Below are 27,976 nucleotides of genomic sequence, written 5' to 3' on the forward strand. Positions count from 1 at the left end.
AACCTGTTGGCTGGTCTCTGGTTGGGTTCACAAATTCTCGGAGTAGAAAAGACTTCGCGCAAGCGTCTGAAAATAGCACCTTAATTACAAAGTAGTAATCAATCGCCATAGATCTACACACAACTGTGTTACTGGTGTGACGTTACCACTAAACAAGCACAGTAATAAAAGAGTAAGCCAAAGTGCAACATATTCAACATGTAAATATGACTGCCACCTGCAGTATCTACACACAGGTGGAAACCCTGGATGGTGTTTGCTTACATCATATTGAAGAACTGCTGCTCAGGATAAAAGAAAAAGCTTAGCAGGCCTCAGAGGCATTTGCCTGACTTTCATTAAGCACCAAATATGAAAGCTGGGATACTGCGTATCACAAAGAAAAACACTAGACTTACCAAACTGCTCTCTTAACAACTAATTGCATATACAGAGCCCTGAATCTCATTTGATAAAAAGCATAAAAAGTATGCTTAAGAAAAGGAAGATCTAAGCGCCAACTGTCATCCAGATCAAGGGTTAACAAAAAAAAAAAAGGCAGTATGTATTTTTACCATTTCCCTTTCATCACAAGTGTTCTTTCTATGAAATTAAGTACTACTGCTGCAGAGAATCACATCTATTTTAATGCTTTGATTGCTTAGCCCCCTGTAGTTATTAAGTCACATTGGTTTCAAAATCCACCTCCAAATTTCTCCATGTTCAGCATACAAATTAACAAAGAGAATCTATTTTAATGCTCTGGGACGCTAAACTGGCGTCAAGCCCTCTGGCTAAGTCAGCATTACTTAAGGATAGGATACATAGTACTGAAAAGCTACATTATTATTTTTAACATCACACTGGGATTTAAGAGTCTTTAGAGAAAAGACATCCACTGCAAGAACCTAGCATGTAACATACACAATGCTTGATACACATGCTGTTCACTTCTCTCCAGGATGCAACAAGTCATAGGACGTGCACAACAAGAGTCAACCAGGATTCAGAACAAAATCCAGAGAAACGGATCAAAGTTTGCAGTTCCAGAGAACTCTCTCAGACAATGTGCATTCTTAACCCCTTCTACAGCATGTATCAGCATCACAACATGCACCAGTGATTCTACACCTGAATAAAGGTCATACTGGCAGTTAATAGAGGGTTACACCCAACTTAGTGATGCTGAACAAACTGCAGTCAGCCTCGTACGCCACACACCTGGACAAGTACCCACAGGTGCCAGTATGCCACATCCTCTCTGGACCCACAGGACTGAGCAGGACAGTGCCAGATGCTGGCCCTGCCATCCCTGTGTGTTGGACTTTGGCCCTCACTTGATTCACAAACAAGGGAACAAACAGTACAGAGCCTCAGTGGCTTCTGCTGTCTTCCTAGGAAAATAAAGATGGAAATAACCTGCTCAGAATTAGAGGAGAAGTACTGCTGGGGGAAGTTTATGCTAAAGAATTATAAAAAGTATTAAGACTAAGTTTTAAAGAGAGATTGAAGTGTTTTATTAATAGAAATATTAAATGGAAAAGTAATCTTGAAAGGAGAAATCTGAGACAGTATTTTTTTCCAGAGAGAAACGCAAAAATTCAATCAGCTGTCAGCAGTACATGGGAATGGTGCTCAAGAGGGTTGCTAGTTGAGATTTTCAAGTTTTTCAAAGGCTATCATAAAGCCAAATCCAGCAATTAAATAGCACTTTAAACCATATACTATTTCTCTACTTCAGTGAAAATATTTGTTCACAGTAGCTTCAAGATAATCAATACCCAAACCCCCTCTTAGTCCCAGTCAGCCTCTCCAGTACCACCCTGACCAAGAGTAAGGGGTTTCTAAATGTAAGCAAATGGTGACCATTAGAAATAAGAAACCTAAAGATTGTTTTTTTATTTAACAGCATTTCACACCTTGAACTGATTAGGCAAGAGTAGTACACCACATACTTTGTGATTATTTTTTACAAAAACTTGTTCAGTGCTACAGAACAATCACAAATCCAAAGTTACATTTAAAGTTTTCTGAACTACCAGACTTCCTGCCCCATGTCCTCTTCTAAGTTGTGGTTTATGCTAGGAAATATTAACAAAAATCATGCAGTGATTTAAATCTAATTCAGCATGGTTTATCACCCAAATCATTGTTACCTCTAAAATAAACTTTCCTATTAGCTACCTTTCCCTAAGTGAAATGAAGTCCAAATATACTGCAAAGCCTCTAAGAATCTTCATGCACTTATTTGAACTTGCATGTTCATGGAAATCACCTATCACTAACCCCAAGAAACAGGTAATGGAAGGATCTCTGGATAAGCACCAAATTGGCAAAAATAACAGATATTAGAGTCTTTAACTGCAAGTTAAACCTGTCTCAGTTGGCAACAACTCTTATTTGGCAGGTGGGGTGAAGGTATTCGCCAAAGGTACAAGTTGAAAACACATTACTCCAAAGGGTTAACACCAAAAGAAACTTAAAATTAACAGGAGCTAAACACACAATTTTAGTAAAAAACTGTTTTAAAAGGTCATAGTAAGTTGCTTTCTCTTACCCATTTCCTGAAGTACTAGAGCACCCTGGAGAGTGACTCAGAGAGGTGCTGCCAGCACAAGGACTCTTCTTAGTGGATAAATCAAGCACACCGTCTGTAGAGACAAAAGAATGACTTCAGTGTTTGAAGGAGCAGGATCAGCCATGCTGATCTTGTCTTCAGCTGAAAAGACAAAGCAAGTCTTCTGAGCTCAAGTCATTTTTAGCACACATATTTTGATTTATTGTATTTTTAAACAAAATAAGGCCTGGATTTTTTTTTTTGCAATATGGTTTACATGTGACTTCAATATAGTCTTCAGAAATCACAATAAAAATTAACAAAATTAAAAGTGCATCTGTTTCAGGAGACATAGCATAACAAATTACCTACAAGTGACAGTTCTGGATACAACAGAGCCTATCACATAACTACCTTTCAGTGGTCCAGAACTGAGACAATCTTCAAGATTTGTCAACCTGAGATATTCCCCTCCTTAAAGGGAGGCTGCAAGCCAGTATTAGGATTTTTTCTTTTTTTATCCAAATGTCTTGCAGGAACATTCACTGAGAATTTCATACTGAAAATTAAATGAACACACATATAGATGTGAGATTCCTTCTCATGTGGCAGCCAGCTTAATCTTTTTTTTTCATCTCTCCAATGGGTCCCTACTGGAAAGGCTGCTGCCTTTCTCCTCTACTGTGTCGTTTTATTCCCTCTCTTCCATATGCCAAATTGGTTTTCCTGTTAGACTGCTAACTCCACTCTCACTAATGGCACATCCTCAAGCGCCCCCCATGCTCCCCTGCAAACCCTTATGTCAACTCTGCATTTACAGGCATCAGAAAAGCGAGCATGTTTCACCAGGAAAGCCTTGCTCCCGCTGCACAGAAGCAGCTTGAAATTCTGGTCATTTTAATAAGGGCAACATTGTCATTGAAGCAGCCCAGACATCTGAAGTTCCTGGAAACTTTGAGACGAGGAATTTATGAGGCAGAGATAAATGAAACCTGTTGGCAAGGTGAACTTGAGACATAGGAGAGGTCCTCACTCATTCCATCTAATCAAGTGAATACCACCCAACACAAGAACAATGTAAGGCAGCTTTCAGATTGCTTAAAGTTCTCATTTGACATATGGAGAAAAAACATGATAAACAGTGAACTAGAATTAACTTACGAAAAGCTGTTCCACCCACTGCATTTGGGAACACACCATAACCCAAACTTAAGCAAGCAGAAAATTAAATTTTCTTTTTGAACAACACTTATGCAGGCACAAGAGACACAGACTGGATCAAGTCTTTCTTTCTCTTCAAGAGGCTGGACAGCACAGACAGCTGCTAGAGGCACTTGCATCCATGCTTCCTCCCTCAGAAGAGTCAGTATGACCTAAAAGCCCCTGAGGAGCAGCAGGGCCAACCTCACACCCCAGGGAGAGGCTTACAACTAGCTGGGTTCCCTTCAACCACTACAGCATAAAGCACCACTAGCAATCTATCATGACAGCCTCTGAAATCTCTCATTAACAAGTTTGGCAAAATCTCTTTCCAATTACATTAAATGTAAATTGGGAAAAAAATTTACATCAGCAAACAGATTACTGCATAATTCAATACGCACATGTTCTACTCTCATAACGAGCGTTATGAACACCATACATTATCTTACAGCTTTTTCCATCACATGGTAGCTAAAGAACAGTTCATGTACATGGTTCACATGGTAGCTAAAGAACAGTTCATGTACATGCTTTCTTCTTCACCATACCATCCTTTAATTAAAAGGGAACAAACCAAAAGCAAAACTGATTCTCTCCATCTTTCTTTCAGCAAAAAGTTTAACGAGAACAGTTTAACATTTATAAACATACATGCAAAACACACTCACAAAATGCATTTATAATAAAGACAGCTAGAAACAAATGCCTGTCAGCTAACTGTACATCCACATTGGCAAAAATAACAGATATTAGAGTCTTTAACTGTCTCAAGAGAGACACTAGTCAACCTCTCACTGCAGTTTGGAACTGAAGCGCAATGACAGCTTTCAGTAAGCGCTGTAAGTGCAGTATGTGTCCACATGTCCAAGCTGCATATTACTGGACACACAAAATTAATTTGTTGACATAAAGCTTCACAAAACAAATTTAAAAGAATAAAGGGACACCTACTTTTCTGTCATAGCTAGAAAAAGGCTTTTTTTTTTTTTTTCAGGCAACTTTTCCATTTGCAGATGGGCAGCCTACTGTGACAGAATGACTTCAAGCACTAGCATTTTTCTGAAGAAGGATAAAGGGTCTAATTTTAATCAGTATGATACACTTAGGATTCGACAGTTTCAGAAAAGAAAAGTTCATATACTATATCACTCGCAGAATTTGCTTCTTTAAAAAAAATGCGTTTTTGATGGAAAGCAAGGTTTTTGAATTAAATAAGCTGTTAGAAGTTATTCAATCTGTGCTCTGCAGAACAAGTCTATTTTTAAGGTAGAAAAGAGACATTTCTTCCAAACACACAAACCTGGAAGTTTAGTGCAGTTCATGGGTACAATTTTCAGAGCCTTCACAAACAATTCTCACAGACTTTTTAAAGATACTCTTCTCACATCACATTCAGAAAGAAAATAAATCAGCCTTTCAGTCAAATTGTGCACTAATCTTCACAGAAGAGACAACATTATGATTTTCATGACCATGTGAACTTCTCTTTATCAGCAAGCATACAGTCTATTTTGGCAGACTGCTTCTTGCAGCTCCCAGCAGGAACAGCACATTTATCCTCAGAGTCTAGAGCATGTCCATCCCCTTTGCCCTTCTTCAGAAGAATCTCTCGTGTCTATGGGTCTACACTCTTTCAAAAAGTCTTTTCTCTCCCAGCCACACTGAACTAGTCATTATTTAATTGTAAAAACATCTACTGCTTTTCCACTTTACATTTTATGCAACAGTGCAACCTTCTAATTAGTTCTGCAATAAGAATGCCATTAATGGACTGCCACAGGATGCAAGACACTGGTAAGAGTCCTACCTTGTTCACTAGGTTCTGACTGAGACTTTCTGACAGTAAGGTCCAGAGGTGAGTCTTGGTCAGCCATGAGCAGTTTGCTGAGCACAGGGTTCTGAGCAGTTGCAGCCGTGGGAGAGGAGGCGACCAGAGATGCTTTCAGCAGGCTTTGGTTCTTTGTGCTATTGGGCTGGCTGGAGTCCTGAGTAGAGCTATTTTTTGAGGTATATTCAGCAGCAAACTGTCGGATCATTCGCTGCATGATCTCACGGGCCACTAGGGGAATATTTGGGTCAGAGACCCTAGGACTGTCTGCAAATATTAGAGATTTCTTTTAAGGAAGCACTTTAAGTAAAACAGCTTTTATAGTAAGTCATTGTTTATTTACCAAAACAAATCTGGGGGGGGGGGGGAACCCCAAAGATAGAATAGTTTCTGTAGAAAACGCACTTTAGTCTTAGAATACCTGAGTAAGAACCATTGCTAATTCTGGTACAGCCTACCCAAAATAACACTTTGCTAAAAGAAATACACAATCTCATATTTTGTTTTAAAATATAGATATATTTTACCAGACCTTTAAGAGGTGTGGAAATAGAAAGGAGAGCTGAAGTGCCAAGTAATGGAGCTCATCCAAAAATATTGAACAGGTTATACAGTGGAAGAGTTGCATAACTTACCTGCAGCTACAGAAAGGTAAAATGGAAAATAAATTTGCAGCAATCCCCTATAAATTTACTGAGAAATAAAGCCCTGTAGTTCTGATAAATTAAAATAATTCACATGAAGATCAAATGTTCAAGTGCCTTCCAACTCATTTTATGTATTTCTTTTGATATTTCTAACATTACAATCAATGCAGGATCAGGAATCACCCAAAGAACTTGCATATATACAAAACCCCAAGACATGTCACATGACAAGTAATGCTATTTCTAGAAGAGCTGCTGAATCTATTAGTAACAGATGTGAAATAGAGCAAGTAGGCATTGCAATTTATTTATACAGAATAGTGTATAAATAAAAAGGTATCTGGGCATGTGGACAACACAAAAATTTATTGACAAAAATCACTATTTTAGACCAGTAGTAATTTGTGATGTGAAAGTAAATCTGTAACTCCTAAATCACAAAAGCTAAGTCCTGTCACTTCACTTGAAACACTGTGTTCTCTGGCCAAATCAGTTTTGTGATTTTTAAACAAACAAACAATCCCCAAAAAAACCAAAACAACAAAAACAAACACCAACCACCCACAATACTCCCAAAAATCCCCAAAGTACAGAAAACCACACCACTGTTTCAGAAATGGCTCAAAAGATTTGATTTTCTATGAATGTTTCTTTTCTTACCAAAGAAACATTCAGAATAAAACTGTACAGCAGAAGACCAAATAAATCTTTAAAAGTAGCTCTCAAGAGGGAACAATAGAGAAGTGTTTACTACCTCTTTTAAAAAAATTGCCCAGGTTGAAAGGTAATCTATTGAGATTGAGCTATTAAAAGCATTAGGAAAATCTTCTGTGGGACCTTTCAGTGTTAGATTTGCCTTTTGCCACCATTTTTGTCAAAAGTACATCAATCCAAAACCAGCTTTATGGTATGTGTAAAAGATGACTGACATGAAGGTTTGAGCAGAGCTGCCTACAAATCAAAGAGCAGCAGCAGCAGAAGCCTGTTTCTTGATGAAACACCATATTGAGCTTTAAATACTTATCAGGCCCGAATTCCTTTCTGTTAAGCAGCTTTCTACACCTAAGATCTTATACAGTCACCACATAGATTCTTACAGTAAATTTCTGTAAATCCTATAAATTTCCAGGATGTTTATGTAAATATATAACCATTTTCTTTAAAACATCCTGTAGATTTTACTTGTTGTTAAGTATCAAATACTACAGTTTTAAGAAGACACCAAAAAATGAGCCAAACTTAAATTTTGGTACATTTATAATCTCACTTGCTTCCCAAATAGTCCACAAGGACACCAGCCTGGAAAAGTGTGGAGGTTTTGTTCTGCTGTGGTGGCATTTCATCTACGTTTCTAAGCTCTTCACTATAACCTCCTGAAGGACATAGAAGGGCTCTAAGGAGGCCCAGAGGGACACAATTTGATGGCATGACCAGACATATACCAACTGTTTGACATGTGCTTGCAGCGTATACAAGTGGGGCGGGCAGGAATGCAGAGCTTTACGGCACTTGTGTTTTCTGAACGACGAATCAGGCCTTTACTGTGCACCATGTTCATATGTTCAGTTCAAAAATGCTTACATCTGAACATATTTACACATTCAGAAATAAAATATTACATATGCCTGCAGCCATGCACCCTTGTAATCTGCAACTTCATAGAATCAGCCCAGAATGACAACCTTCTAGTGCTGCTCAAGACAAATGCACTAATTTGGGTCACAAAACTCTATTTTCAAGCAGAAGGCTAGGTACTTAGCACATTAAAGGCTTCTTGCTTAATATAAAGCCTGTATGCTGAGGATTAAAGCTGTTCAAAAGTGAGTGGAAAATATGTGCTGGTGCCCATCCAGCATCACTTGAAATCAACCACATATTTATCTTGACTCCACCTGTCCAGGTTTTTTTAGGAAAATAAAACTAAAATTAACTAAAACATAGAAATTCTCTGAGAAGAGAAAATACAGCAAAAAATTATCAGCTATACATAGTCTGAAGCATTACCTCTGAGCTTTAAAGCCTTAGTAGCTTTTGTGTACTTTTATATCAAAATCTTAAAAGGGCAGGATCAAACAAATAAAGGTATGATTTCATTAAACCAGAAGAAGGTCCTGTCCTGCCACAAAGCGAAGGTAACAGACAACTAATTACTACCACTCTGCTTTGACTGGAAAACTATGAACATCTGAAGGAGGCATTACTGGGTTGGAATACCAGGAACACAAACTTCGGAGAAAGGACTAAGATTAATGGACAGTAAACCTGTTCAAAAAAGTTGGCTGATCTTGTTAATTCCCTATTCATGTTCAGTACATTAATGTGTGGCCAGTGTTCAGACAGCAGCTGCATTTTCTCTGATCTACCCGGGCTACAAAATACCCATCTCAAATGTTACCGGCAGTGAGGATGGAAAGAAGAAAAAAACTAATTGCTGGCAGGAAGCCAGGAGAGCTCAGCATCTCCGAGCAATGTAGGAACGTTAAGAGTTCTGCCATTCTGTGTCCTCTTTGGTATGACAGTGCCTTGGGATCTTATGGCAATAGCATGAGTTAGATTTCAAGCAATCTAAATACAGGCAAGCTTGAAAATCATGCATTAAGGATTCAGAACTGACTTCCTTCCAGGCTTCTATCCCTCACCTGTTACTCTTGCACCAAGGACAGCTTTGTCCAAGGAAGAAAAACAAGGGTATATTTTTAAAAAATTCTCAAAGATTCTTAGACATCTGACATGTTCCATTATCTTTATTCTGGGTATCCAGCCACGGACAGAGTATTATACCCTTCATTAACATACTGCAATATCTGCTGCTGGCTCCTCAGTGAATTTAAAAAAGCATACTTTTCTAAAAGACACATGTCATATATAAAGATTTAAGTTTAGTGGTAAAGAAATGAGGTCTTTAATAAACAATTTGGAAATGATGGATAGGCTTTTTTTTTTGTCACCAGAAAAAGCAATATGGAAAAAAACCTGTATTTTCTCTAGACTTTAGTTTTCTTAAATTCCTTCTGGATTTGAAGATAAATGGGATAAAATCAAAAGCAAAAGGAAACATTAAGCTTACAAGAAAAAAAGAAAACTTAAAAAGGAAGCCTTGGAATAAAGGCATTATCTGAACTATCAGTAGTAATGCAATAACTATCCTTCCTACCATCCTGCATGTATTGCAAAAAGTATAGAAGCATCATAATGTATAGCTTGTATTTATTCATTTGAGTCATAAAAGACAGGCTAAGATACTGTTATCTACTAAAAACACCTTTAAATATTTTGGTCACTGGAAGGAGGGGCTGAGGACTGGCTAGAGCAATTTCTAATTTGTTAAACTGAAGCCTTGCATTGTCCCCCAGCAGATAGGTTGGAATTACTGATTTGGCAGATTTTCTCACACATGGGTTAGACTGATAAGTACAATGTACTTTCATTCAGGATGCATTTGGAAGCAACCTCTGGATTAATGTTTCTCAGATTTGTAGAAAACAGTGAAATGAGCTCTGTGCCTTCCTTAAGAGCAGTTTAAGCAACAACTCTCCAGAAGATATTTAGGTGATTTTCTAGCACTGAGCGTGTTCTCGGCATATTCTACAGCAATTCTTTTGCTGACCTCATTTTGAATTCTTCATATATTCCCCTTAGCACTATTCCCATAATATTTTATACTCTAGATTGTTGGGAATAGGGTGGGTAATCATTACAATAGTGAAAAGACTGATGACCTTTAAGAAAAACTGCATTAGTACATATCCCATCAAAATAAAATAATTTTTTAAAAAAAAAAACACATTACCCACCTACAACCACCACTGCCACTTGACCTTTCTTCCAAACAGCCCACCCACCTAAACACTGGTTATGGGGAACAGTTCTGCGGGGTAAGAGCTGAGTCATCTCTCCAAAAGTGAAAACAACAGCGATCTCATGGAGAGATTTGGTTTAGGGTTAAACAGTTTTATGCTCCCTAGGCATCAATACTCTCTTCCAATGCCCCAAGCCCACACTGTTATGTTGTTACATCACTTCAGAGTCAATTTTTATCCTTGATAAATATATATAAAGAAGATAACTGAAAAATACTTAACATTTAACTTGAACATCAGATCTTTGATATCTACATTGCATGCAAAAAGACTACAAGAGACCATTTACCACATCCTCCTCCCCCATTAAAACCAACCTTTTCTGTAAAAGACTGCATTGAGGAACTCTTCCGCTTGCCTTTCAAAACGAATGATTTTTGCTTGCTCTTGTCTAAGCAGAGCTTCTTGTCCAGCTTCTGAGGCTGGCTCATCCAGACTGACTAAGTGTTCCTGCAAAGATATTTAATATTTGTAAGATCTTCCAGACTCAAAAATTAATAAAGTTCCTAGGCACTCAATATTTTACTAAATTCAAAATGGTTTACGGTATTCAGCACAGAGATTAATTTATTTAAACCAAAACTTGTTTTTTTGGCTGCATCAGAACATTGTACTTTGTCCTGTTTTCTTGTCGTAAATTGGGCTGGTTTGAAGGTCAACCAGAGGAAGCAATTAACCCCACACAAATACCTTGCAAGTGATTTCCACATGGAGCTACAATTTAATAGGAAATTTACAATAAAGGCAATAGTACAGAAACACGGGCTTAAACTGACAAAGGGTTGTGGCACCCTCTTGGTCAGGCCGGTGGTGGCGGTCTGATTAAATGGTGGTTGCAGTCCCATTGAAATGATGGATGTGGACTTGCCAAAGCAGTGGTCCTGGGGAAAGGTCTGCTCCTTCCCTGGGAGCCCAGTGGTGGCTCCTCCAAGTCCCCAGACCTTGAGATCATACACCACCCTCAAATCCAGGCTGCGATGTTCAGTACCTCCCCCAGGGCAGGGAATTTTACAATGGAATGATGTAATCCTATGAGACACAGGATATTTTGGCGAGTCCTTGAAAGCACTAACAGAGATGACCACCCTTAGGCTGGGTGTAACAAAGAGAACACTACACCTAACTGATAGGTGGGGTATGCAGCTGTTACAAAGGACCCATCACTAACAGTTCTTCCAAAAGTGGTGGAGGTGGTGGTAGAATACATACTTTGGTTACACCTTGCATTGTAACCTAAGACATTATTCACTTCCAATTCTACACCATCTACATCATATCCAAATTAAAACCCTTCTTTAATCTACTTTTTATATATATATATATATATATATATATATATATACACACACACACACACACACACGTACACAGTGAAACATTACACACAGTTCTCATTTAAAATTAGGTGTGTTGAGGTACACAACAGGTTTCCCCATCTTTCTGCATTACCTGCCAAGTATAACCAGGTCCTTGAGCAGTAACAATCCCATGGATGGACTTGCCTTTGCCTGAAGTAGGATTAATCCAATGTATCTTTCCTAACATACCTCTCGTGTACCGCAGGGACTTTATGTCCATCTACAATGTGCAAGGGTTCTGACTGGGCAGGACCAACTTGATTGATGGAGCTTCAGCTGCTGACCAACCAGGTGGCCTTTGCTAAATGCAAAAATTCCAGTTTTTGAAGGACCTCCGCCCAATGCCTCCAAGGTGGTTTTTAATAGTCCATTGCACCATTCAACTTTCCTAGCAGCTGGTTAATTATAAGGAATATGGTACACCCACTCAATACCATGTTCCCTAACCCAGGGTTTTATAAGTTTATTCTTGAAACAACTCCCACTGTCAGACTCAATTCTTTCAGGGGTGCCATGTCTCCACAGGACTTACTTTTCCAGGCCCAAGACAGTGTTCCAGGCAGTAGTGTGAGCACAGGGGTAGGTCTCCAGCCATCCAGTGGTTGCTCCCATCATGGTCAGCACATAGCACTTGCCTTGGCAGGTTTGGGGAAGGGTGATGTAGTCCATTTGCCATGCCTCCCCATACCTATATTCCAACTATTGTCCACCATACCATAAAAGGCTTCATCCACTTGGCTTGCTTGATTGCAGCACACCTCTCACAGTCATCCATGAGAGATACTGTCCATGTTTAAGTCCACCCCCTGGTCGTCACAAGACCATCAGTATGTCCCATCTCTTCCCTGATGACTGGAGGCATCAAAGGCCTAACAAGCTAGAAGTAATTCTCCTTTGTGCTACCAGTCCAGATCTACCTGAGATACTTTAATCTTGGCAGCAAAATTCATCTGCATGTTGTTACTTCATGAGCCTGACTTTTGGGTACACATACATCGATGTGACAGACCTTCACAGTCAGCTTCTCTACCCGGGTAGCAATGTCTTGCCAGATCTCAGCAGCTCAGATGGGTTTCCCTCTGCACTGCCACTTGGCCTTTCTCCACCGATCCAGCCATCCCCACAGAGCATTAGCTACCATCCACAGGTCAGTGTAGTCTCGGCCACTTCTCTCATTCAGCAATATTCAAAGCCAGCTGGACGGCTTTAACCTCTGCAAGTTGACTTGATTTGCCTTGTCCCATGGTAGCTTCTGCAGCTTTCTGTGTGTGGGTGCTTAGAGTAGCTTTCCATTTCTGGTTTGTTTCTACATTTGGGCAGGAACCATTGGTGAAGAGGGCGTTATCGCTTTTCATTCTCTGGTAGTTGGTTATTTGATAGGGCCCCTCCAGCACATGTCACCTGCCCCTCTTCTTCAGAAGATAGTCCAAAACTCTCACCCTCAGGCCATCTTGTTATGATTTTCAGAATCTCAGTGAGATTTGGATTTCCCGTCTAGGTTCCCTGTGTGATCAGCGCAATCCAGTTGCTCCACATGGCATCAGTGGCATGATGTGTAGAACCTTCCCTCTGAACACCCAGCCCAGCACTGGTAGTGGGGTTAACAGAAGCAGCTGCGCATCGGTGCTAATCACTTCTGAGGTGGCTTGAACCCCTTTGTAGGCTGCAAGAATCTCTTCCTCAGCTGGGGTACAGCTGGCCTCAGACCCTTTGTATCCCCGCCTCCAGAATGCCAACAGCCATTCTTGGGTCTCCTCAGGTCTCTGCCAGAGACTCCAGGAAGGGTCATTTTCCCCAGCCACGGTGTAGAGCACATTTTTTACATCCTGCCCTGTCCTGACTGGCCAAAGGGCTACTGCATGGGAATCTCCTGTTTAATTCAAAAACTTGTTCAGGGCTCCACTGGAAATAATTTCTCTTTTGTATCATGAGATTGAGGGGGCTTACAATTGTACTGTACTCTGGGATATGCATCCTCCAAAAGCCCACAGCATTTAGGAAGGCCTATGTTTCCTTCTTGTTGGTTGGTGGAGACATAGATGTTATTTTGTTAATCACTTCCATTGAAATCTGGCAATGTCCATCTTGCCACTTTACTCCTGGAAACTGAATTTCTTGAGCAGGTCTCTTTACCTTACTTCGTTTAGTGGCAAGCTTTCAGGACAATCTGGATAATCTTCTCTCCTTTCTCAAAGACTTCCCCGGCTGTGTTCCCACCTACCATGGTGTCATTGATGTACTGCAGATGTTCTGGAGCCATACCCTTTTCCAGTGCAGTGTGGATCAGTCCATGGCAGACGGTGGAACTCTGCTTCCACCCCTGTGGCAGTCAATTCCAAGTACATTGCATAGCCCTAGATGTGAAAGCAAACTGGGGCTTGCACTCTGCTGCCAAAGAAACAGAGAAAAATCATTGACAATGTCAATGGTCTCATGCCACTTTATGGCCTTGGACTCCATGCTGAAGCTACAGCATGGCTGGCACACCAGCACTCAGTGGTGGCATGATGTAATTCAGGCCAAGGTAATCCACCATCAGGCTCCATTCTCTACTGGACTTATGCACAAGCCATAGAGGGCTGTTAAAGGGTGAATGAGTCTTGCTGACCACCCCTTGGCTCTCCAGCTCACGAATCACCTTATGGATGGGAGAGCATCAGTCACTGCGATACTGCCAATGGTGCACCATTGCTGTGGCAACTGGTACCTGTTGTTACAGCAGAGGGATTGTCTGAGAAACCAAGCAAGGTATTCAGTTGTCTGATTTGCTCTGTCTCTAGAGCAGCTATCCTAAAAGCCCAGCAATGTCATTTTGAGTCTTGGGATAGTCTATGCCAAGGATGCATGGGGCCTTTGAACCAGTCACAATGGGGTGTTTCTGCCACTGCTTCCCAGCCAAGCTCACTTCAGCATCCATACAGTCAGCTGCTGGGATTCCCCTGTCACCTCAAAAATAGAAATGGATTCCACTCACACATACTTTGATGACATCAGGGTACACTGAGCACTGGTGTGAACCAAAGCCATAAACCTTTGTGGGTCAGACGTGCCAAGCCACTGGATCCACACAGTCTAATAGATACGACTGTCCCCTTCCCCTACCTGGCTAAAGGCAGGGCCCCTCTAAATCCTGGTCATTGTACACATTGCTCTCCTCCTGTAAATATGACCTTGAGGTCCCCTCAAGAGGGTCAGTAATATCATCATTCCGTTACCACCTGGAGTCTTGTCTAAGAGCGACCAAAGCAGCGTTGACCCTAGATAAGCTTCTTGCAGTTGTTCCTCCTTTCAGTTCATGTACCTGGGTGGCTAAGGAAGAGGTGTGTTTTCCACCCCACTTCTTCATGTCTTCACACTCCTGAAGGAAAAACCAGAGGTTACCTTATGGAGTGTATCCTCTCTCCTTGGCTGGGGGACATCTGGTCCAAATGGCAGAGACTCTTCTTGGTTCTGGCAAGATGTGGTAAATTCCTTAAGCTCCTTCCTCGGTTTCTGGTGGCCCTCTTCAATTTTGTCTTCCAAGCTCCAGATATGCCCAGTCAGCTTTATTTCCACAGATGAAATGTGGATGCATAACAGGGCAGTGACAGCATCCTCATAAAGTCTTAGTTTGTTGACCAATGTATCCACCTTGTCCTCTCCTTCCTTCCATCGCAGTGTTGCTAAGTAGTGGGAATATATTTCTGGCCTGAGCCATGCGAATTTCAACCATATTTGTGATGTGCACTGGACACTGTCTGAGCTCTTAGGGAATCTCTCATCTTCCGGAAAAATGAACACCAGCATAGCTAATTCCCCTAGGCATTGGATAGAATATGGAGCACAATGGAACAAGGTTTCTTGCACATAGACGTCCCCTTTACAAAGGTATCTAGCCCGTTTACTTGCTAGTAGCCACTGCCAGAGGCTGAGAGTTTCCTGGGTTTCCCTGATCCCCTGGTCAATGACCACATCCTGGGAGAGTGATCCCAGCTGCCTAACCTCACATCCTTTCAGAATGGTGTCATTAGCTGCAGCGTCCCAGATGCGGAGCAGCCAGCTCAGAATGGACTTAGGTGAACTCGCTCTGCAGCTCACACAACTCACCCAGGGATAGAGACCGAGTGATGATCTCCAGCTCCGTCTCTTCCACTTGCGTACGAAGGTCCTGCTACCTCCTCATCAGTCCTGATGCTGACCAATTTGCTTTTCAATTTCCTTTTCTGAACAGGGGCAACTGTTACTGACTTAGGCTGTCCTGGCTCAGTGACAGTTTGTGTGGACACGGTGCCTGCTGATTGGCTTCTTTTTTCTTCCTCCTCCTGAATATGCTGGACCACGCCAAGCTTGGTCCTGACTCCAAGCATGGTGTACACAGCGCAGGCCATACAGAGAAGACAGAGCAAAACTAACAAGATGATGCCATCCTTGACATCCAGACAGAACTCAGTATTTTCAAAAACTGCTGCGTTGGGCCTGAAAGGCTGGAAGAAACCATTCTCTACTCTTCCCACCATTAGCTGGGTGCGATTATTAACAAGGTTCCATAATCAGCAGCCCAGACCAGGACAGGAGAACAAAACTGAATATATAATCTGAATGAGGTTCACTGCCTCTGATATTATCATGCAGTAGACATAAAGAACTAAGAAAGCAATTTTCATAGCATTCCCTGGTCTCAAAAGGAGTATCACAACTGGCATTATCAACAAAGAGGACCTTTTGTGAAGAAGCTCAATAGTAGCTACTTTTAAGTGAAATAAATTTAAGTCAGCTGTTACAACACCTACAATGAAATAAAATCCATTCCCACAATTGGAAGCAGCTGAGTAATCTCAAGAACAAATTCAAACTAGGATAATCAAGCACGTGAGATGCCAGGATACATCATTCATTTTAAATACAGTCAAGAAACTAGAAGACAAGGTTACAAAAATACAAAATTTAAATGCTTAGGTTCCACCCCCAGATGCACACACTTTTTCTCATTTCTATCAGTTCAATGCCTTGCCCCTGCTCAGGAGAAAAATCTCTTTACTGGCCCTCTCCTTCTACTTTCATTTTATATTCAAGATACCTGTATTTACCTACTGCAGGAATGTATACACAGCTACTCTTTGGCTTCAGGGAGTGTTTTGTTTTGCTAACCTTTATAAAGTATCAGTTACCATAATATTTAGGCTGCATCTGTTTTTTTGGCCTCTACTGTATAAGTTGATTTCAGACTCATATCCACATGGAACTAGAAGGGAAGAACTGGAAATTCATTTATAAATCACAATAAATGAAAAATAAGCAATTCTTAAGTTTGTGTTGTCTCAAAACTTCAAAAGGTTTAAGAAGCAAGATTATATGACAAGCCCACAGTGAATTAACAGACGCAGCAGTCACATGAACTGTGTGCTAAGCGTAATAATACTAAATGCTGTGGACTCTGGCCTGAACCACATGGACAGGCTTTCACATCATATTTGTGATTCAACAGCTTCCAAAAGCTCTCTATCAAAAGCAAAGGGAGATACTATCTCAGGGTAGAGAGACAAAGCAGTATTTTATGACAAACAAAAATATAAGGAACAAGCAATGACAGAAGTAACAGGTGAGTAAAAACATCTTTGATTCTGTGAAGGTAAGAGCCTGCAGAAGTGAAGGCCTCACAAAATGACTGATGCTTTCTTCCATACCAGAGATTCAAACCTGATTGCTCCCACAGGAGAAGCTTCTTCAACAGACAATAGCGCTGGAAGAAGCCTAAGATAAAAATAACCCTTGGCCAACACAATGCATTTCAAATTTTCCTAGCACCTTTTGCATCTATAACAAGACACTGTAAATACTAGCCGGGCAACTCAGTGGAAAAATAGTCCAGTAGCACCCTGCCTCACCATAAACAAATGTATTTTATATTACTCATACAAAGGCAACGTAAGAAGAGTACCATTTAATCTTCTGAAACTAACTAAAACTGTACACTTGCTACATAGAGAAGGAATGAAGAAAAAGGGATCAGCCAGAAGAAAAAAATATTAAGTGGCTTATGCTGGTTAACAGCTCAGTAAAGGATCTCTTGATCTGCATTTAGGAGAGAAGAGGAATAATAGGAAGAAAATGGCAGTGCTTAGTTTTTACCCCCCAAATTAAGGAGCATCTCCTTACATGCATGGTTTTTATCAGCGTCCATGCTAAGACATCAAAACAAAGAAATACAGTTATGTAAAAGAGTCAGATTTAACCTCAGGCTTTGGAAAAATAAAAGTCTTCGGGCATGTTCAGTACAGCATTGACTACATGAAACAAAATATACTGGAAATAGTTCTGCTTATTGCACTTTTTGTTTTCTTATCCACTGTACCATAATTATTCCAGGAATCTGAAATTTTCTTCACCCCAGAAGGAAAATTCAAGCTTTCACACTAAGTACTTGATCGTGATTGCTATTCCACTTCCTAAAGTGAGGTGCTTTTGTTTGATTTGGGAGTGTCTGGCTGTTTGATTTCTGTTGGGTGGTTTTTTTTTTTTTTTTTTTTTTGTTAGGGTGGGGGGTTGTTGATTTTTTAGGTGTCGTTTTTACACATTTTCTAGTATTTCTTCCCAATAACCATTATTTCGAACCACTAATTTCAGGTTTACCCACTCACTCTACAGTCCTAAATCACATCAAAGTTTTCAGTAGCAAGATGCAGGTAGTAGGAAGAAGAAAAACCCAATAATATCTAGAGAATATTTTCACTGGCCATTTTTTCAGGGTATTTATAGCCATTCAGTTACTTTTAGATATTATTTATAGCAAAGGATTCTTTCTATTCTCTTTGTGCTTCTCTTCAGGTGGGAAGAGAATGCCCCAGAGCATTCCTAGAATCCACCAGTGAACATGCAGCATCACTATTGAACAATAAACCTTCAGGGAAAGATACCTGGAGTGGTTTGCATATGCTCCTTGAGGGCTAAAGCTCTTTTTGTACATTAAGATAAACAGCATAACTACGTAATTAAGTCAAAGAGCCTTAGAAATACAGAGCTCAGGTTTTCAAAAGGCAAGGTCAATGCGTGACCTCGTGAGACCACCTAATCCTGGGCAGCCCGGCCTCGTCAGCACTACTGCTGGATGCTCACTGAGAGCCTCCTTGTAGGAAATGTTGATACAGCAATTCCAAAAGCTAAACTGCTGACATGAAGAGAACTGTATGATGCAGGCTGTTTTTGTGTAGATGTGCAAACAGCAGTTTCATGTTTAAGCCACAGCACACACACAGATGGAATGGGAAGAGCCCACAAGCTAGAACACAATGAGATAATTCCTATCCAACTTCAGGGAGAAAAAGGAGGGAGGCTGCCCAGAGACCACGCATGGCTGACTGGTCAACCCATGGACCCTAGGGATAAAATCCAGCCTCTCACCCTACCTCAAAGCAAAATCAGGAACACTGAGTAAGAAAGGAATGTTAAAACATCCCTAGGTTGTCTTCTCCAAAGCGTTTTCTTTTCTTTAGGACTGAACAGTCTTTTTAATTCATAGCCAAAACAAAGGAGAACAATTTCTGTAGACAAGCTTTAAGGGTATCAGACACTCTTCTTTCCTTCTACCTGCTAGAGAGTATCATTCTTGTTGCTTTCATTTCAATGCTACTCAGTTTGTTTACATATCTCAAAATGCTACCGTCATTTGAGGCTTCACCAGCATTCAGGTTTTCCTCTCCAGGTATTAACACAAATTCTTCTCTTGAAACAGTCCATAACGTCATTTACTACTTTTACATTCCTATCACATTTAAGACATCTGTAACTTGTGACTTGAGAAAACAGGTCTGTCTTGTCCTGTTTTCAAATTTATCAAGATCATTTTCAATTCTGAGCATGTCCTTTAAAGCATCTACGACTGCTCGCAGCTTAGTATTAATAAAAATTCAGATGGTTTAACCAGTTTTAAGACCTCCCTCACTTACTGAATATATATATATTTATAGTAAGATGACTGACATCATATTTATCGAATTCAAAACATAAAACTTGACTGATCCATAGCTATTGATTATCATTTATTACCTATAGTAGGGGGAAAAGAAATACATCAGTGGAATCTAAATGTAAGCATATTGTGGTGTGGAACCACAACATGCTTACATTAACACCGATGCACAAGAAAAGCTGCAACCCTGCATTACTACTAAAGACGTCTGGAGATTATCACAAACAATCTTTTAAAGTCTTAGCCTCCATATCAAACTATTTTAAAATGACACAATACAGAAGTGACAGTCTAAATGCTTGAGTTTTTAAAGTGATGAAATGCATTTTAAATGTTTTAGAGCACATTCCAGCACACTTAGGGAACTCTGTACACAGCTTAAACACATTCTAAAGCCACTGAAAATTGTAAGAGTCCTGCAGCTTCAACTAATTTTCAGATATTTCCTTTACCATCTTCAATTATTTTACAAGTTAATGCTTTAGATGAGTGGTAACTTCTCTTCAGAACTATTGAGACACTTACCACAGTTCATATCTTATTGGCTATGTTCCTCCACAGTCAAAGATCATCAGATTTGTGTAAAATAATTACAAGCTTTTAAAAATACCCAAATCATAACAGAGCAATTTTGAATTTTAAAATAACTTCTTCAAATGCTGTACCTTAAAACACTTCTTCACAAATGAAAGAATTGTGAGAGGTCCTTTGACTGAAGCCCAGGTATTTTAGAGAACTTTGCAGACCAGAATCAATCTTCTGGCATCAAACAGCCTATGAATCCAGAATATGCTCCTACAAGTCATTTTCTCTCTTGCTATTTTTGTAGCTTAAATATATCTATAAAATAGTTAATGTGCTTAGGAGTATTATCCTTCTTGTTCTGCTCTCACTAACTAATGAGATTAGTTGTGTGTCCATGTATCCATGTTCCTTTTTTCTCTTAATACATATGAATTGCTTTATGTCACTGTAGACAATAGTGTTTTCTTTTCCACATGAATATACTCAACTGAATACTCTTAAAGAATTCATTTCCAGTTTCTCCTTTCTTCTGGCCTTTCTTACACTAGGCTTGAGCTCCAACTATGAGCAAATGATACTAGAGAACACCTAATTTGATACAAACATTCTACATGGAGTCAAAGATCTCTTCTGTAAAGATAGCTCAGTCAGATTACTTAACAAACCACACAGAAAAGTTAGGAATCATAATTAAAAAGAGATAAGGCAAGTACACTTCAATCCATCTCGACTCATGGGTCTTTGCTGTACCACAACCTTTTAGAAGGAAAAGTGATAAAGACTACAAGCAATGGAGTATTACCACAATTGCATACTATCCAAATGTGCGTTTGTCAGATTTGGTCCTGGAAAACCCAGTCTTTCTCTCATCTCATGGAGGCAGCCAGAGCCACTAAATTTTTTTTTTTTTTTTTTTGTCTTTCAAGGTACCTGTCCATTTCTGCACACAGGCACCCACGTTAAAAACCTGGTAGCAGCACCTTAGGTAACCAGTTATTCTCCTATCACACCATACAGAAACGATTGTGTATTCTGCATTCCGTGATGAAAAGAAGAAATCCACTTCTAAAAGTTCTACATTACTGCACTTAACCCTTTGGAGTTGGGAAAAAGTATGTCTGGGAACATGCTCCCTACTTTGTATTTTGTTATCTCTTTCAAATGAAAACACTTAAGTCCATTTCTCTATCAAAACTTGTCTTGTATTTTGACTGCCAAAAATGCAGGTATTTGCTCAGTATTTGCAATTAGAACTGTTGCTACAAATGAATTAATTTTTTTTAGAATACTTCAGTAGATGGTTTTCCATCCTTTGAAGAAACCATGTAATTGAACCTGACTACCTGCAAAAGCAGTAACAACTATCACTGAAAGAATGAGATAGCTAATGTAGATTTTTACCCTGTAAGCAGCTCTGCCAGTAAACTAATACTGGCCTCCAATTCTCATCCTACAAGTCCAGAACTCTATTTTTACTTATGCACAACTATGGTCTCCTAAGTTACAGGTAATTCTAATGGGCAAATGAAATCCAGAAAAAAACCCTGAAGATATTTATTGCTTTTGAACTTGTTACACTAGGTATCTACATGTCACTTACAGGAGAAAATCAAGTACATTGATTGATTATTCAACTAATCCAAAAGGAGGTATTGGTAATTATGTACTTAAAAAACCCCCAAAAAACAGGCCGGCCACAGCCACACACTATCACAATACATAGCTTGTGGCTATCCAGCTCCCAGCTACATCCTCCATTACACACCTTTTCATTCTGTAACTCAGCACTCATGCAAGCACCAACTCAAACCATGCCACCCTGCCCAGTTTTTTTTTCCAAACAAGGTGAGAGAAGATGGACATGAACAGCCTGCAACTCCCTTAAGAACCAAAGATCAGTCCAGATGTTCAGTGGAAGAGATGTCAAATAAACTAGTACCATTCCAAATTTAGTTGAACTGAATTAGCTGAAGACTGTCCATTATTTAGCTAAATACCAAATTAAGTTTCAACCTTTTTTCCAACAATTTGGTGTCACATATTAGAATTCCAATTAAGATGTTGTCAAATTCACACTATTTGAAGAATCTTGTGAAAGAATCATATTTAACTCTGTATTGGAAGCTAATGACATCAATGCCAGCAGGGCAGCAATCTGCTGCACCCACAGGGGAAAGGAAGCACTCCCATCCTACCATCTCTCAGATGACACACAAAAACTCTAGACCTAAAAGGACGCATATTATTCCTTCAAAAATAAAACAAACAAAAAGAGAAGCCAAAATAGCCAAACCCAACAGACTTGACAGAGAGGCTGGAGGACAGTAAGACTGCCTTTTTGAATACCTACCCACACACTGTCCAATCGGCCCACACTATGACCAGTCTCTCACCCAGCACAAAATTATTTTCTGAATCAAGTCAATGGCTTTGCTTAACACTGGATTTTGTCCTTCTATGAGATGAGGTAAGAAAATAGGCAGAGCTCCTTTCACAACAAGTATACATACATGTTACCTGCTGTCAGTCTCAATAAAGTAACTTACATCTGTTACAACAGATTTACATCTGCTCTAAATGCAAGCATTCCTAAACCTCCTTTTTTGCCTTAATAAAAGCTGTAATACAGAAACACACATGAACTGGCAGCATGGCAAATATCAATGTCAACAAGGTACTTCCTTTATGGACAAGCCATGTAGCTACATGTTAGCTGCTGCAGAGGAAAGAGTGCTTTTGTTTAATTCCTAAGTTGACAGGGATCCATTCTGGTGTTGTTTTACATTGCGCAGGAAGAAGCAGTAGTTACAAATTCCAGTAAATGAAGTTTTGCCAAGACAGATGATCCTTCCTTCCTATGTTATAGAACAATCACAATTTCAGTATGTGGGCTGAACAACAATCAGTATAGCACCATAGCTTTTGTTTTATATACAACTATGATCTCCTTAAGAAAATAAACTGCAAGTTTGTGCTGGCAAACCTGACTTGTCCATGTTTAGGTTCTGACTTCATTATGAACAAGCACAGTACAAAATCTACCATGCACAAGAGCACTTCAATAAAAGGATATGGCCCACAGGGAAGAAGATTCCAAGATACAGAACGAGATTCTAGACTGTTAAAATGGACCACTTTTCCATACTGAAGATAAGCCCATCATCTGACTGTAGTAAACATGCACAAGCCACAGTCTGGCTCCCTTGGGGAAGGTTTCATGATTCCCAACAAGATCCCTTACAAAGAACTCAGGAAAACCCAAAACAAATAAAAAACAACAAACAGAAAGAGCTAATGCACAGGGAAGAAAAAGTGCATTACATATTACAAAGAAAAAGTTGCAGAGAAAGAGGCAAGTCTGTTCATTAACCTACATATTTTAATTCAGAAAACCTTTTTCCAAAGGAGAAAGGGGTAGGAGGTTGCAGATTTTCCATATTCAGTTAACTAGGAGCAGCAAACTCCCTCCCTTTGTCCCTCCCCTACAACTACTAGCTTCACACATCTGCATTGTTACCTTCACTTTTTCTCTTCTGAGGCAGCAGAAAAGACAATTTTCATCAAAAGACCAATCAGAAACACCTTCAGGCTCACAGTCTGTAAATCAGAAGAATAGCAAATTACTTCATATTCATAAACCACAACACAACTGGAGCCAAAAGAGAAATGCTGAATTAAATACCTGTTTCACAACATTCTTGCCTGCTTTCTGAGGATTCAGGCTTCATTTCGGCCATTTTTCTAAATCCCCAGATTACCAAACTATATACATTTTATCTATGCACAACAAATCTGTTTTTCTGAGCACTGCAAAATACACTCCCAGCTACATAAAGATGAACGCACACTCATTAGTAATTTTAGCCAATATGAAACTAACTGTGAGCACTGCCTGGGGGAGGGGGAAAAAAAAAGCACAAATCACCACGGTAACACACATTTTCTAGAGGCAGAGCTGAGGCTGCTTCTGTCATTAGAAATGCAGAACGAGATACAAACATAGAGATTGAATACCTTTAAACAAACTGAGATCTTTTAATAATCCAGGTCCAAACAGGCCTTCTAGAATACTTTCAAACCCTAAAAGCAAATAAAAGAATTGTTAGCTTTCTAGATTAGTACGTCACTACAATATTCACAATAGCAGTTCTATATTTATCTGTTCCAAGAACAGAGCTCAACACGTTTTCTCCAAGTATTACAAGATACACGGGTCAATTGTGATGACTGAACTACTGATAAATCATAGCACAACCTAGAGACCACTGACTCCTGCAGTTTTCTAAGTAGCTAGGTTAAAAACAAAGAATATTGTAACATTGAAATAAACCATTTTCAAAAGAACATAGGAAGCTGCAGGTTCTACAATGCGACCGAGTAATTTCTACACAAATAAAAATACTCTCATTTAAGCCTCCAAACTGAAAGAAGGTAAATTTTCCCAATTTAAAAAATACATTCTTCCATCTCAGTAGCATTCAGTTACTTTTCTAAATTTCAGTACACATTAGAATCAGTGTTTCCTCAAGAACTGCAGTTTTGAGGAGAGAAAATGAAAAGGAGAAGGATTCAGTGCTGCCATATCAGTAAGGAATGGAATTTCAATCACAGATCTGCATCCAAGACACACAGTCCCATCTACTTCAACACCACGATTTATACCTCACTTAAAATACATCTAATCAATTTGAGTTTATTCCAGAAGAAGGAAAACGTGCACCAAAATTACTGCCATTATTTGGAAAAGTTAAATCAATATTACAGTAACCCCCCGCTGGCGGTAAAAAATCTACAGAGCTATTAACTGTCCACTACCGTGAGAAGATGGGTTAGCACAGTGAGTATGAAAAGTACAAAGATTACTTTAGGGTGATAGACAAATTCTACCTTATAAAAATGTATAAAAATGGAATGACCAGAAAAATTCAAGACTATAACTTTACTATTGCCTGCCCTTCCCTCCCCCCTCCAATACTTTTTGTTTTGTAGCTATAAGAATGGTTTGCAAGTAGCTAGGGGCTTCTAGCTTCTCCTACTTCTTCGAGTCTTTGAGTGGCAGAAGAAGAAATAAAAAACAAATTAAGAAACAAAAGTATGGTCTTAAATTTAGAGAAACTTGCATGGGTGAATCAGGGACAGATAAACTACCCAAAATAGCAATGTTTAAGATATCAGTCAAAACCCAAATGATCATGTACTATGAAGGAAATAGTAGAATTACACTTCAAAAGAACAGTAATTCTAAAATAATTCTGACTTCATCCACATCTAATATCTAAGTTATGGAGAGCGGTCTTCAAAAGGAAATGACAAGCAGTGTTTCATGCCTCTGGGTGTCAGCAAGAGTGTCAGTGCACCAACAACTTCAGAAATCCAATGCAGGATGCTACAGAATTTGCAGGGTGCAACATGACTTAGATGGCAAAAACATTGCTGAGGTACAACACTAAAAATATAATCTCAGGAAGAACCAAGAATCGAAAAAAAAAAGTGAAATAACAGTTAAGAGTGAAGAGAAATAGGGAGAAATCAGAAAACAAGGTGGAAGAAGAGAAAGTGGAAATACATCCTATTGAACAGCACCTTGTCAGGCAGAGAAGTAGCACTGCCTCCAAAAAAAGCCAATTCAGGCTTCAGGAAGTGGCAGGAACAGTGGGAAAGGGCCGACCAACCTGACCTAGAAGAAAAATAGGAGAATCAGGGTATTGACCCATAGGTTTATAACGTTGAATAGTTTATAACGTTTTTAACATATGGGTAGAGACCCTCAGAATTTGACTCTGAAATGAAACCTTAAGGAAAATAGCTAACCAACCTTGTTCTTGATCTTTTCATTTAGAACCTTTATTTTATATATATATATGTATAAAAATCAAAAGACTTTAGAAATTTTACTCAAATTCATCAATCTTTTAATAGTAACTGCCAGTGACTCATGCCCCACAGTTTGCCATGCATGCAATTGCACACTGAAGTCGCTGCCAAGTTTTACAGCTTGGATATTGTACGATCGTAGTTTGCTAGCCCACTGTTCTGAGTGATGCTAATGCCACTCGGGTTTTATTAATATTAAATATTGGATTTAGCAGTTGCATAGCAACAGCAGAACATCTTATGTGCAATGTTTGACATTAAAAAAGGCAAATAAGGGAAGTATGAATGTATTCAAAAATTATACTAGAGACTGGTAAAACTGCCATAAAGCTGAGCCCTATTCCCCCCAAATGCAAAGTGCAATGCAGCAAAGGCAGTTTAAGCCCTGTGATGTTGTGTTCAGTCATTCAGGGCTCCAAAAGAGCAACTGTGTACAGTTAATCATGCAGAATACATTGAAAACAAAATCTTGAAAAAGGAGCTGCCTACTTTTTATAGTATTTTTTCTCTCCATTGTCACTGCTCTTAGAAGCTTGAAAAGAACATTTCTTTTCCCACCGATTGTCCTTTTCCATTTGGCAGATGATATTTTCCTGCATTTCAAATGGAACAGAAATTAACATGGCTCTCTCTGCTAAATTCCAGTTTCTATATTTTCATCATCTGTATTGCAGTGTCTGATAGTTCACAGCAGCTGAAGAGCAGAGCCAGTGGAAAAGTTGCAGGAATAACAGAATTAGAAGAAAGAAAATTCCAGTATTTTAGAAATCAGTATTAGATTTTCAATATCGGTTGTATTTAGATCTCTGATATGCTCTTCACAATCAAAGCAACCACATATTTAACTCTCACAAATGTTACTGGTGAGCTTTCCAATGAAAAACACTTTCTGGATGTTAGTATAAGAATTTAGGAAAAAATATTTTAATTAAGAAAAAAACAACCTGAATTTATAAAGTGTAAAACATCTCTCTTTTCCAGAAGGCTCTCTAGGAAGTGAAGAATTAGAAAAAAAATCCCAGAGCAAAGAAAGAAAACCCTTAGTACTGAAGAAAGGGTGGAATAACTTTTTAAATGCAGAGGTTGATACACATTTATTCCTATTTAACAACAGTTAGACTGTAAATAAGTAAAGCCTCCCCTAAAACATCCTCTGGTAAAAATCAGAATATATACGTGCCATTTATCTGCTAAGGGCAGCAAGGAAAGAAATTAAAATTAAAGAGAAGGGGGGGGGGGGGGAAGGCTGACTATGCAGTCTTCAGCATGATCAATTTTCACTAGCTTTCTCTCTGCACCTAAACAGTTTTATTTCCATATTTTCTTGGCATTTTTACTCATCTATAACCAAATATTTTGTCAGAAATTTAAACTGTAATTGTAGTTTGATGGCTAATGGTGTAAGATAACAATTTAACACAATAGTTTAATTTAAGCTTTGTAAAGAAAAAAAAAAAAACAACAGTAAAGCCCTCATGTCATCTTCTCCCTTAAAACTGAGAGCCCTCGTGATCATTAAGTAGCTACCAGGCTCCTTTGGATAACAGTATCTAGTAATGCAGATTAGCCAGAGACACATTCCCTATTATAAAAACAGGAATGCAAGATCTTCAGAAAAAGATAGGGATGCACTTCTGGAGTGCCATTGACACAGAGCCTAGTATGTCAAACAATGCTTTTTCCTCCCTCAAGACAGCACCGCTCAAATATAACTTTGAATAGTCACTACATATATTCAGCCCAAAGCAGTAAAGCTTGACTTTAACTTACAAAATCATTTTGGGGGAAGTAAAAAAAATGCCCTGAATGGATTATTACATAAATTGTTAATAACTCCAAAAAATCAACATAGCAAGGGCAGAAAATGAAAACTAACATACATAGTTGTCAACTCCTCAGCCCTTATCTGTGTGTATCAATTTAATCTGTGAATATCAATTTATAAACTAAACCTCAATAGACTTAATGAGTACTGCCCAGGCCAGCAGTTAAGTACAGTAGGTCAAAGAACCAAAGAATCAGAATATCACTTCCAGAGTTGGAAGTGATCCACAAGGTTCAAATCCAACTGCAATAGACCAGTTGCAATAGAAATTAAGACAAGTGATTCATCAGCATTTATTTATAATAAACAGCCAAATATATAGCAATTGGAACATTAAAAGGACAACTTCAAAAAGCTGGAAATTTAGTCAAGTCA

General features: G+C 39.2%; 1 protein-coding gene across 13 annotated transcripts in view; it reads right to left on the reverse strand.

The window, feature by feature from the left end:
* The window catches only part of LCOR (ligand dependent nuclear receptor corepressor), an 88,763-nt gene that overhangs the window by 35,122 nt on the left and 25,665 nt on the right, over positions 1-27,976 (reverse strand). For 4 of the 13 annotated variants that reach the window (XR_009487212.1, XM_059851786.1, XM_059851790.1 and 1 more), the window contains exons 2-6: positions 23,917-23,982; positions 23,420-23,499; positions 10,392-10,524; positions 5,547-5,834; positions 2,537-2,630 (exon numbers count right to left, since the gene is read on the reverse strand). Coding sequence is in view for 7 of the 13 variants with exons in the window: in XM_059851786.1 (XP_059707769.1) it covers positions 2,537-2,630; positions 5,547-5,834; positions 10,392-10,524; positions 23,420-23,499; positions 23,917-23,982 (661 nt within the window). In the remaining 6 variants the exon portion in view is untranslated. Of the gene's footprint in view, positions 1-2,536; positions 2,631-5,546; positions 5,835-10,391; positions 10,525-23,419; positions 23,500-23,916; positions 23,983-25,485; positions 25,580-27,976 lie in introns of all 13 variants that reach the window. The other 9 variants (XM_059851795.1, XM_059851791.1, XM_059851794.1 and 6 more) reach the window with 4 other exon arrangements.

The sequence above is a fragment of the Haemorhous mexicanus genome, chromosome 7 (genome assembly GCF_027477595.1).
Source record: "Haemorhous mexicanus isolate bHaeMex1 chromosome 7, bHaeMex1.pri, whole genome shotgun sequence".
Classification (NCBI taxonomy): Eukaryota; Metazoa; Chordata; class Aves; order Passeriformes; family Fringillidae; genus Haemorhous; species Haemorhous mexicanus.